The sequence below is a fragment of the Carlito syrichta genome, unplaced genomic scaffold (genome assembly GCF_000164805.1).
Source record: "Carlito syrichta isolate Samal-C Ts95f unplaced genomic scaffold, Tarsius_syrichta-2.0.1 Scaffold302058, whole genome shotgun sequence".
Taxonomy (NCBI): Eukaryota; Metazoa; Chordata; class Mammalia; order Primates; family Tarsiidae; genus Carlito; species Carlito syrichta.
In genome coordinates, this window is record NW_007246154.1 from 213,750 (window position 1) to 226,633 (window position 12,884).

At 42.0% G+C, this 12,884-nt stretch overlaps 1 protein-coding gene across 1 annotated transcript in view; it reads left to right on the top strand.

Annotated features, from left to right (window-relative positions):
- Positions 1-3,748: 3,748 nt before the first annotated feature.
- Positions 3,749-12,884, top strand: part of SASH1 (SAM and SH3 domain containing 1) — a 363,374-nt gene continuing 354,238 nt past the window's right edge. Inside the window, exon 1 of the mRNA XM_021711326.1 lies at positions 3,749-3,934. Within this exon, the coding sequence (XP_021567001.1) occupies positions 3,890-3,934 (45 nt within the window). The 5' untranslated portion in view covers positions 3,749-3,889. The remainder of the gene's footprint in view (positions 3,935-12,884) is intronic.

Sequence of the window (12,884 nt, forward strand, 5' to 3'; positions counted from 1 at the left end):
TGCTTGGTTATTAGACAATTAAATAAGTATATAAATCTCCCGGCACATAGAGGAGTTGTGGTCTTCCTTAATCCACCACCTTAACCATCTCCGATAGTATCACTGTTACAACTATTGCCAGCTGCGTGTCTGTGGGAAAGTCACGTAACTCTCTGAACCTCTGTTTCCTCTTCGGTAAAATAAAGATAATGTCTATCTCATAGGGTTAGGAAGATAATGAAATGCTAACACCTATAAAGTACTAGAAACATGGCATGGGGTCAATAAATTTTAATTCAAAAATCTTTTCCTCTTTTCCCCTCATCTTAAAAAATAGCAAGAGCAGGGAACCCTTCAAGCACTGTTGTTATTCCCAGTCTAGTAGTTCACTCTGATCCTGAGATTAGATTAGAGCCTACAGGGTCACCTCAAATGCTCTCTAAATTAGACCTGATGTCTGGATTCGTGTCCTGGAAAGATTCACACACTGCTACCAGAGTTGCTAGGTCTGAATCAATCTTTCGGCTGTAGAGACAGCAAGAAATGTGTGCAGCACATAAATATTACTCTCAGTGGATCCTTCCCCTTTTCCTTCGGGGACCCTGCATGGCCAATGTCCAACACATAGAGGATAGGCAGAGAGGGTAACTACACTTTTCCCTGGGCCCCTGCCTGAATTATGTCTGCTCTCCAGTATAAGGGTCTCTCCTCCTTCAGCAGTTTTCTGTCCTTGTTCACCATCTCTACTGACAGAGACAAGAAAGCAGGCCACCTTTCCCTGCATACTGGGATCCTGTAGTGTCCCCAAGGGCAGCCTGATGCAGTTCAAAATTCAGCTGACAACTACTGAGATCTTACACTTTTTGCGGAAATAGTAGCTTTAAAGGAAAACACGGCTGACTGCAATGGCTCACGCCTATACGCTCAGCAATTTGGGAGGCTGAGGCGAGAGGATTGCTTGAACCCAGCAGATTGAGACCAGCTTGGGTAACATAGCCAGACCTCGTCTCTACAAAAAAATTTAAATAATTAGCTAGATGTGGTGGCACACACCTGTAATCCTAGCTATTCAGGAGGTTGAGGTGGAAGGGTCACCTGAGCCCAGAAGGTCAAGGCTGTACGGAGCCATGATCATGTCCCTGCTCCTCCAGCCTAGGAGGCAAAGTGAGACCACAACTCAAAACGAAAATAAAATAAATAAAATGAAATCTCCAAATGTACGGCGGTAACAAACATAGCACTACATTCCTCACGAGGGCCTAGCCTTCTCTTCAAGAAATGGAGTGGACATTTACACAGAGAAGGAGCTGTGAGTCTTGAATTCTCTGGTTTTGTACAAGGGAGTATGGTGGGGGCAGGGGGTAGCTAAAGGTTTATTGTCAAGACGCCACTGACTCACCTTTTACAGCTCGCTCTTAAAATCTTTTTAATTTGTTGGAAAATGCAAATTAATTATGTACCCTGTTTTTCTTGTAAATTGTTGGTAAGTTAGTAAAAGTCACTACTATTCAAGAAGGCTTCCATAACTGCTCTCTGAAAAAGGGCTAAGATGTACCTGTATGGTCACTTTTGTATTCCAGTGACCTTAGTTGAGTCAGCAACAGGCCAAATGGGCTGGGAGCGGGTGATGCTCAATTTCGTAAAACACAGTCTATAAAACATCACCCTTGTAAAACCTTCATTTGGCAGGTGGTTTTGCAAAAGTTGTAAAACCTTACAAGTGGATATGCCAAGGGATTCCTTTAAGTATCAAGATGTCCTTCAATTTAAAATATATATATACTATGACTCAATCCAGAATCACAGTTGTATGTGTAGATTTTCCAAAGCTTATCTTTCTAAAAATGCGTGCACCCATACTCGGTGAAATGCATACTAAGCCGGACAAAACACTAGATCTCACCAGTGGCAAAGAAGAAAACTCCCTGCCAGACCTAAATAATTGCTTCACATATTTGGAAGAGCTGCACAGTATGCAAGTGACTCACCAAGTCACAAACAGCAGCACAGAGGCAGGCTCGGTTATGAGGCTGGACCTGCACAACAGGTTCTGAAGGCCCAGCCGTTAATGAAGTAGTTAAGCTAAGCAGAACCCTCTCACCTCCCAAGGAAGGAAAATAAACAAAGACTTTTAGCTGTCCGCCCAGCAAAATCATCTTTCTCTTTTTGCTATCTTTCCATTTCTGTAGGTCCCTTGGTTTATAAATATTTATTCTTGTCTATATTATTTTTCATCATGCTATGATTTAAACTAATTTTTTTTTAATCATGGTCTCATCCTGTCACCAGACTGGAGTGTGCTAGAAGGATCATGGCTCATCACAGCCTCGAATTCCTGGGTTCAAGTGATCCTCTCTCCTCCCTCCACAGACTCCCGAGTAGCTGCAACTACAGGTGTACATCACCATAACCGACTTTTTTTTTTTTTTTTTTTAGGTGTAAGATCTCATTATGTTGCCAAGGCTGGTCTCAAACTCCTGGGCTCAAGCAAATCTCCCACCTCAGCATTCCTAAATTCTGGGATTACAGGCATGAGCCACAGTGCTTGGCCCTTGTTCTTGTGTATTTTAGCAGTTAATCTGGCAAGGCTGATTTAGGGTAGCCAGGAAATTGAGAAAATATACTGCTTTTCTGGGTAAAACTTTACAAAATTAAACAATTTATGAAGTTCTACTCACATTAAGATAGGGGAAAGAGGGTGGACCCTCCCTGCAGGAAAAAAATCTATGGTACATTTTACATTGGAACAATGTGATGTCAGCTTCTGATTTTCCACACCAGGCTTTGGAGGTAAAGCTCAACATTTGACCCCAGCTATGTTGTACCATAAAAGGCCACTGCACATAAGTCCTGTGTAATAAGAAACTGGTAAAGGAAGGGAGAGGTTGTTAGAACATTCATGGGAAGGGTTATAAAGGACGAGCAGTTTGTGCGTGTGAGTTTCACTTTTCATTATAAGCTTTCACAGTTTCACTGGATCCAAATATCTAAGAAATGTTCATTGAACACAAAGTCCACAGAAAGAAAGGACCAGAATTCTTCCAGGTCTCTACTATCAGATTCTCTCTGGTCTCCACTTTCCTTTTTTCTTCTGCTTGCAAGAATGATGGGAAGGGGGTGTTAGATGTCTCTGTTTATAAAGATGTTTCTTTTGAGTATTATTAGAGTAATCAGCATGAATGAAGATAAGAATGTTGCACATCTGAGATGCACCTAAAATGCTAACCAATTCTCCAGGATATTTTGAGGAAGATTTGTCTTTTCCTGTCTCTCATCAGAAGATATGAGAATATTATAAGCACCCATATATTTATCTGGCTGTTTAAAATTCTGTTTTACCTGTTTTATCAAAGTAGTATGAGGGATGAATCCTTTGGTAGCCATGTTTGCCTACAAGAATGCCAAAAGTTGTCTTCCTGAACTTGCAACCTTCTACTTGCATTCTTGAAGTTCATTCTTGTGTACCATACACACCTTAAAGTGAGCTGACAGATTTATAATTACTAGACTCTGCCATGAAAAAAAAATGCCAGAAGGAACCGACACCACCCACTAAAGGATTGCTGTTGGCATGATGACTGGGGTGTGGTGCCTTGGCACATGGCAACGTGGGTTGTTCTGTCATAAGTGGTGGTGAAGCTAGGGGATACTTTTCTTCTTTGACTTATATTATTATCTTCTTGAATGAGACAGATCTCAATTTTGAATCATAACTGTGGGAAAGGCCCACACCCATCTCACCCCAACATATGTAAACTTCATTTCTCCCAAGACTTCCAGCTATGAGAGAACGCAACCGTCGATATTATGAAAGTGGCTGGGCTGAAATGTTTGCTCTCCTGTGCCCAGTCACTTGAGCAGTCCAAGTGACACATTTGACGAGGCAGAACAAGAAACATATCCCTTCAGTATGGAGTATTTTGGACAGGAAGCTGAGTTTTGGAGCAAACTAATGGTGAGTTAAGTGTTTAAATATCAAGGGCATCGTGCTGGTCATTTTCCTTGTGGTTTTTTTGTAAAATAAGATGAAAGGGGAATTTATAGTCAAAGGATTGTAGTCTTGCTCATTATTTTAAGTGAAACGTGTCTTCTACACACCAACTTTTGTTAGTGATAGCTGGCTTTGAGGGAATGATTTGAGTGTAAGTTTCTCCAATTTTGTTGATGAAGAACACTGAACAGCTTACGGGCTTGCAAGGCATTATGACTTGATGGAAGTGATGTGACTTGCTGATCAAAAGGAATTCAAAGCTAGATTTTGAACATAAATAAGGTATTTCTTAGAACTCTGTGTTGGATTTTTACTTTTGGTTTTCTTTAGCTGTATCTTTTTGAAGATTTTTATATGCATATATGTATGTACATACATGTGCATGTGTATGTACACACATGATGATCAGAAGGATATAATAAAGGAGGAGTCTCATGTCTAAGACTAACTTTTAGGATTTTTGAACTGGACATATTCACACCTGCCATTTTTTCTTTAAGTCACTAAGAACTGCTCAGTTTACTTCAGGTTCCTACCTGAAAGCATCCTAGAATGGCAGAGATTCCAGACCTTGGAATCTCATTTTATAGTTGAATAAACTGAAGTCCCCATATGCAAACAATCCATAGTTGAGCTATAAGATCACAGACTCCACACCCAGTCCAGTGCCTTATCGGCTATTTTTCACTGACTCACAGTATAAATTTTCATTTGTTTTCTCCTTTCTAAGGTAAATGCAAGCTTCCTTGGAAATAGAAAATGTTGTTGCAAACATAGGTGATTTTTAGATTGAACGGTATAACAAATTATCTTCTGCTGGCAACTTTGTGACCCATCTGTCTTTTTCCTGGCAGTATGACCTATACTCCCTTCCTTTATGACATGAAGTTGACTTCAAGAGTAAATTAAAGCATTGGTTTCTAGAGTAATCACTCCTGTTCATTAAAGAATGTCCGCTATCTCCAGTGTCTTAGATTATAATGCCATAGCTAAGCTGGTAAACCACATTGTACGATACTTTTAGAGAAAGAAGGGTAAAAAAAATGTACTGTTTCCAAACATAACTAAAAAGCACAATTTTCAGATCAGTATTAAACTTTTGATATATTTACTTTTGTTTATCCGATTATTTCACTCATCTGCTTAGCAAGCATACCAATACATTGTACTCTGGAAACTCAACCATTTCTATGCTCTTATAATACTTGGATGCTTTTAATGTCTTTATTTTTATTAAGAGTTTGTTTAGGGGCCAGGCATGGTGGCTCACACCTGTAATCCCAGCACTGTGGGAGACTGAGGCAGGTGGACTGCTTGAGCCCAGAAGTTGGAGACCAGCCTGGGCAACATAGTGTAAAAACTCATTTTGTATATCTAACCCTGAATTGTACCCCACATCTTTATAATAAGATAAATTAAAAAAACAAGTTGAAGTATCTCACACACACACACACACACACACACACACACACACACACACACACACACAAGAAAACTCATCTTTACAAACTGTAGAAAAATAAAAAAGATTTTTTCTGCAGAGAAGGAAGGAAGGAGCATCTATGTTGTAAGGACTGGTAGCTGATGAGACAGCTGGCTCTGATTGGCTCTAGGGTTCACCTGTAGGGCCTGGGCAGAGACTGGTGGTCAGAAAATACATAGGACTGAGATACAGGCATTGGTCAAATCTGCTCAGACCAGCTCCCCTGACCCCTGCCTAAGTGGGTTCCCAAATATGATAGTCACACAAGAAAACTATTAGAATTATAAGGTAAGCCACTACCATGCAAGTTCAATCTAGCCTGTTTTTTTTTTATTTTGTTTTGTTTTGTTTTTTGTGTTTTTTTTTTTGAGTTGGAGTCTCACTCTGTCACCCACATTGGAGTGCAGTGGCCGCTCCCGGCCACTGCAGCCTCGACCTGCTGGGCTCCGGTGATCCTTCCGCCTCAGCCTTCCAAATAGCTGGAACTACAGGCGTGCACTACCACGCCCGGCTCATTTTGATTTATTGTAGAGATGAGGTCTCGCCAAGTTGCCCAGGCGGGTCTCGAACCCACAGGCTCAGGCAATCCACTCACCTCAGCCTCCCAAAGCGCTGGGATTACAGGCTGAGCCACCGAGCCCAGCTCTAGCCTGTTGTTTTTTCAATTCTTGAATATCCACTGCCATTTTGAAAATTTTCTCCTCATTTTGGACCTCTCTCCTGCCCTTGCCTCCACCTCTGCCACTACCTGTTGTCAGCAGTTCCCTGGGCAGGTGGGTGGTGACTTCCTGTGAAAGAGCCAGGTCAGCAGCCCTGACAAGGCCTCAGGGAACTGGTCACCACTCACAGCCTCCCAGAAGCTCCTTGCAGGCTGTATAATGGATAGAATTCCCGCCAGCTCAGACACCCAAGGACAGGCATGGCCCAGGGCAAGAGGGACTGAAATTCATTATGAGTCAATGGATGGTCAGCCTGTGTAAGTCCACAGAAATGGATTTTCAAAAGCCTGGAATAGTTTCACAATGTCTTTCTATTATAATTAATGCACCCAACTTCTCTTGTGGTCAGCAGGTTATTATCTTAACTGTGTAGATTATGAGACATGGAGCCTTAATAGCAGGGTTGGTGCTCCCTGGTTAGTGAGCAGACTGAGAGTGATAAATCCAAGCCTCTGCCATCAGTAGCTGATAGTTTATTACAGAGTGAATGTTGTCTGTTGAATATTGTCTCTGAGCCTTCTCTGCCAAGAGGACCAGAAAGATTCCTCCATTGAGTTCTCTCTTTGTTTTTTGCCCGAGTACACGTAAGTTGTGGCATGTCTTCACTCTCACAGAATATTTGTGTCATTTAGAAACTCACTTCCATGCTGAACATAAGGATCATGTGTTTCTCAAAGAGAATGGTGACCCCTGCAAGTTCAAATTCAGAAGACTGCCTCCAAGTACAGCTTCAAACCACCAAGGCTGTCTTCAAGGACATTTGGTGAATCAGGTCTCTCCATGCACACAACCTTGCACTGCAGTTCAACCTAGCCCAACTTCAGCAAGTGTGGACTACGCATGAGAGTGCCATCAGTAGTGAGCATGATGTCCACATACACTTATTTTGGGAAAGTGGATAGTGGTTACTGGCTACGTAGTCCTATCTGATCATCTCCACTCAGGAGACCCAACCGTCTTTCTTTTTTCAAGCCAAAAATCCTCATTTGCCCCCATCCTGTTTCTCCTAAGAAGCTCATTGAATACCTCCCTCATTGAAGCATCACGCAAGTGCTCACGGAGCCCAGACTCTGTGGCTAAATCTGCTGTTTCTATGGAGAACACAGAGGAAGAAGACATGCTCTTGACTCATGAGGTCAAAAAATAATTGTGAGACAAGACATATATGCATGAAACAATTAGAGAACAGAATAATGTATAATTGAATGGCAGAGGGCATGGTTCAGAAATTAAATGGAATAGCGATTCCAAAGTCAGAGGAGTCAGTGAGGCCCAGAAGAGTCAAGGAAGGCTTCATGAAGGAAACCGATGGAAAAGGAGAGAGAGGATTTGAAAATGAGAGGGATTAGCATGCAAGTGGTGAAGATGGTGATGAGTAAGTGCTGGGACGTGGAGACACCCCTGGTCATGGGACACTACTGAGTGGTTGAACAGGAAATGGATGTGGTGCACTGGGAAAGAGAAAGCTGAAAAGATCCTGGAATGTCTTGAAGGTCAAGAAGAGGAGCTTAGACAAGGTAGGAAGTGGGAGCCATGGAAGGTGCCAGAATGGCATGATCAAAGCAGTGTTTAAGGAAAATTAGCCTGGCAAGGTAGATTGGACTCTGAAGATGCTGGAGCTCGGTCAGAAAGCTCCTGTTACCGACACATGAGAGGGCAATAGTCCCAGATTGAAGTGGTACAGGTGGAATAAAGATAAAGAAGCATGTTTCTAAAGAAAAATATGAAATGCTAGTTGATTGGTGGGATCCTGTACGGTACGCGTTACGTAAAGCACATTATGGGTATCTTGTATAGGTAGCACTCTATCTTTGCTCAGGATAAGAAAGAAGTCTAATCCTTTGCCTACTACTAAGTCCAGCAAATATTTCTTGTCCTTTCCTCCCTGTTTCTTGAGTTGAACAAGCTCATTCTAGAAAACCCTCTAGGCACCATGCCCACCCTGAAAGGTCAGGTCAAAATTTATTTTCTAGGCAGTACTACCTGGAACATTTTGTCTCCTCAAACTCCTCTTCCCTCACAGCTGGATTCATGATACTGTGGCTCAGTTTCCTAAGATCTGCTTCTTAGCTACTGTTTGATGAACAGGAAACACTTTTCTACTTTCTTACTCATTGTCTTGGTTTTATTTCTAGTTAGTTTGCTTCTCCCATCTCTTTCCTCTGTCTTTATTCACATCAATTTGTCTGACCAAGGCTGGGCACAATGGCACCTGCTTATAATCCTAGCACTTTAGGAGGCTGAGATGGAAGGATTACTTGAGGTCAGGAGTTTGAGGCCAGCCTGGGCAACAGAGTGAGAGCCTGTCTTTACAAAAATTAAAAAAATAAAAGTAGATTAAAAGTAAATAAATAAAAGGTGTCTATCCACTGATACTTGGTTACTTGGCAGCACACGTCAGCTTTAGATGATTAACTTTTCCAACTGTATACACAGTTGTATTTGATATAAATAACACAAAAAAGGGGGAAAGAGGTACACAATTCGCTTGATGGTTTGAAGGGGGAAGCAAGTTACCCCATCAAGTATGCAAATGAAGAAAATCAAGGTGTTGTGTGGGTAGACTGACAGGTCTTATGTTTCAGGGTAAGTTTTGAATCATAGAAGGCAAGATCTTTAAAGGATCATATTCTATTTGACCTGTATAGTGGTTTTTGTTTTTGTTTTTGTTTTTTTGCTTGTTTGTTTTGAGTTGGGATCTCACTCTGCCACCCAGGTTGGAGTGCAGTGACACAATCACACCTTCCAGATGCCTCCGCCTTCTGGGCTCAGACTATCCTTCCACCTTAGCATTCCGTTTTTTTTTTTTTTTTTGGATTGGAGTCTCACTCTGTCGCCCAGACTGGAGTGCAGCTATGGGGCCTGATCTGATCACTCTCCAATTTTACAGAAAAGGAAACTGAGGCACAGAGAAGTAACTTTTCTAATATTACCCAAGAGACTGATAGCAGTACAAGGATTAGAACTGAGCTTGGCTATGAGTCCTTGAGTGCCCTTCCCTCTTTTGGGAGACTATAGATGTTTCTCAAGAAAAGAATCAGAAAGACCAGCAAGGGAAAGGAAGACAGAGGCTGGCATGTGGGCAACTGCTCACCAGTCAAAAGGGAGAGCTAGCAGGTTGGGAGCAGGAATCTGGAGAATTCCGGAATAAGCATATTTCTCTACTGTGACCCTTGATGGAATTTTATTTTACTTTATCTTACTTGCTGCGTATAATGCCAAGAAGAAACATGCTTCAAAATTAGCTTTTCCCCTTTATAATAATTTCTTGAGTTAAGAAGAAAAAAATGATGGACTTGAAAATACAGAGCTTGTGATGACAACATTTTAAGCATTTGTACTGAAAACATCCCAAATTTCTAAATAAAAGTTATGGATAAAAAATATGTGTGTATATTTTTCCTGTTCACTTTCCTTTCCTGACCTCATTTCATTTCTTTGGAACGCTGACCTGAACTTTTGGTTCATTTCATCTCTGTCTTGAATATGTTAAAATGACATTGGCTGCTGGCTAGAAGCTTGAGGCAGCGTCACCTCCCACAGACTCAGCAGGGCTGTGATCTCCGTGGCTCACAGGGCAAGCGGGAGGGGGCCGCGATCATCTGCTTATCATTATTGATGTGGCTTCGGCGACCTCTGCTGTGTTTCTGTCCAGTGTGATTCTGGATGCAATTCAGAAAACACCTGCTGAAATCCTTGCACGAGACCCATGTGTGTGCCAAGGCAAAGTGATTGGTGTGGCTTTGGAACAACGTGAAGGTCAGCCTCTTGGCTCTTCCTTAGCAGTTATTTTCATGAAAGTCAGAATTCTTTACTGAGTGAATTTTAACAGACCTTGCACCGGCTGGCACATCTACTTTTTGCATAGTGACACTCAAAATAACCTTTTGTCTAAAAGGGAAGAAGGATGGAGGTTTTGAAGGGCATTGAGAATTTGATGATAGGCCCGGAAGAGAGATTCTTTGTGTTCTTTAAAATATAGGACAGCTTTAAAATCAATATTTGATCTCTCCTTTCACTACTCCTGCTTCCTCTTCAAAGAAATTATACCTCTGTGACTGCTAGCTCTTCTTTGGGGAAGCCTTTCTTCCTTCTCCCCAAACTCTTGGAACTTTTGGCTGATGTAGCAAGAACACTTTCTTTCCTCTGGTGGGGAAGTTTCAGCCTCACCACTCATTCTATTGTATTCAGTATCGATACTACATTTCCATCTGCCATGTCAATATATGAGCTGGAAATGAGAAACAAAAACAATGTAGAGGTATTTTACACTAGGAGTTGACAGTATATACATAAACAGTTCATTTTTATTTTACACTAGGAGTTGACAGTATATACATAAACAGTTCATTTGTCCTTGGATCACATGAATGTAATAATATGAACAATGACACAATAATAGCTCACATGTGTGGCAAGTTGAGTTCATGCTAGAAACTGAGCTAGGTATTTCATAGATATTATCTAATTTAGTCTTCCTAATGCCCTGTATGTGTGTCTAAAATTAAAGAATAGTCTGTGTGGATTAAGGTTTAGTTTAACCAAAGCATGCTAAGCAGAGGATGGGACCAACTGAATAAAGCATCTCCCCCAAGAGTTTCTGATCTAGTATCAGGTGTGGGGTATGACGTTCTTCATTAGTCACAAGCTGCCAGGTGATGTCCATGCCACTGATCCAAGAGGATACTTTGATAACTGCCTGCCTAGAGCTCAAAACTGTATCACTTGTGCAACAGGTGATATAACCCAGAATGCCTGCCTTAGAGAAGAAACTGCTTTGGGGTACACAGAAGCCTCTTGCAGCCTGTTGAAGGCTGGAGTATGTTTGTGAAGTCAAGGACTTTAAACAGGGCCAGTGGATGTGACATTGAGACAAACACTGGCTGAGAGGGCGGGAGAACAGAGGGAGTGGGCTGCCTGGGGAGGTGGCACATCAAGAAGCTGGGAAGTGCTGGAGCATAGGAGGGTGGAGGGTTGTGAGCAGGGATTAAGAACTGACAGCCCTGAGGCTGAATGCAGCCTGCAGATGTGTCCTGCTTGGAGTGCACTGGGCTGTGAGGCCTTTATCTTGAATGCTGTTGCATATATGTGTCCTCTGTTTCCCCAGTCTGTGTTCTCTTAGCTCCAGTCAGTTCTCCCATTTATACTTGTCAGCCTGACCACAGATTCTTGGAGCTGAAGGGTGCTCAAGCAGCAACAGGTGATTGCTGAATTCAATTCTTTTTTTTTTTTGAGTTGGGGTCTCACTCTGTCACCCAAGCTGGAGTGCAGTAGCATGATCATGGCTCCCAGAAATCTAGGAAGCCAGGGAAGAGGAAATCTCTGAAGGAAATGACCAACCCTTGGCAGGAGGAGAGATGAGAGAGAAGGGCTTAGGGTTGATTGCAAAACACATGGCACCGAAAACTGAAGATTCCTGTGAAGAAAAGTTCATTTAAGAATTTCTGAGGAAAGAAAAAAAAGAAATAAAAACGAAAGCTAGTGAGACGTAACATGACCAAAGAAATGGAAAATCTAAACAAATTATTATGTGTAGACTGTGATGGACTTTTTGTCCTTGAGACATTTAAAGTAAAATCAGAGGCTGGATGTGCAGGCTCATGCTTGTAATTCCAGCACTTCGAGAGGTCGAGGGGGGAGGATTGCTTGAGCCCAGGAGTTCAAGACTACCAGCCTGTGCAGAGACCTCGTCTCTTCCAAAAATTAACCAGGCACGGTGGCGCATGCCTGTAATCCCAGCTACTCAGGGGGCTGAGGAAGAAGGATTGCCTGAACCCAGGAGGTCAAGGCTGCGGAGAGTCATGATCATGCCACTGCACTCCAACCTGAGTGACAGAGTGAGATCTCGACTCAAATAATAATAATAATAATAAAATAAAATCAGAAAAAGAGATAGAAATATGCTTCCGAAGAACCCTTCACTGGCATGTCTAAGTGACCTGATTCACTTCCACCTTTGCCCTCCAGTTTTGGTCACTAGGCATTCGGTATTAAAATTCCCAGGCAAGTACGCTGCTGTCTCCATTGTGACAGCTCTGGGGTGGAAGACAAGTATCTTCCCCTCCCTAAGGTCATCTTTCCATTCACTCTCTTTCCTTCCCATCGTTTGCTTCCCCCTTTCTTCCCTTCCTTTTCTGTTTCTCCCTTAAATATGACCAACAACAAATAAGGAAGGGAAAAACTTGGGAAGAGCCGTGATGTGGGGTTTTTTCAATAATAACCTTGGCAGGTAATTTTTTTGCACATACAGAGTGAGTCATTTTCTTATAACTGAGTTCGGGGGCTGGAATCCTCCCAGGAGAAAAAACACTTATATTGACGTGTTTATGTTTTGTAATAATAATATTTGTCCATGTGAAAATATGTGTGATTCCTTTCTGCCACACCATATGGCTTATTACTATTCATAATCCAAACAGTAGCAGCTGCTGTCGAACATGAGAATGAGTTTTCTTGAAGTAAAAATGGGCTATCGGCTGCCACATGTAGCTTCCACGGTATCATTGGTTACTCATCAGAAACCTACACACCAGTCCCTTCCATTAATCCATTCAGTTCTTTGTCAATATCTCAAAAGCTCATTTGTTAAATCTACTTTCATTCTCCCCAGCAGAGAAACTCTCTGACTCAACCCTACCCCGACTCAGCCCGTGATCCTTCTATTTTTTTTTTTTTTTTGAGTTGGAGTCTCACTCTGTCGCCCAGACTGGAG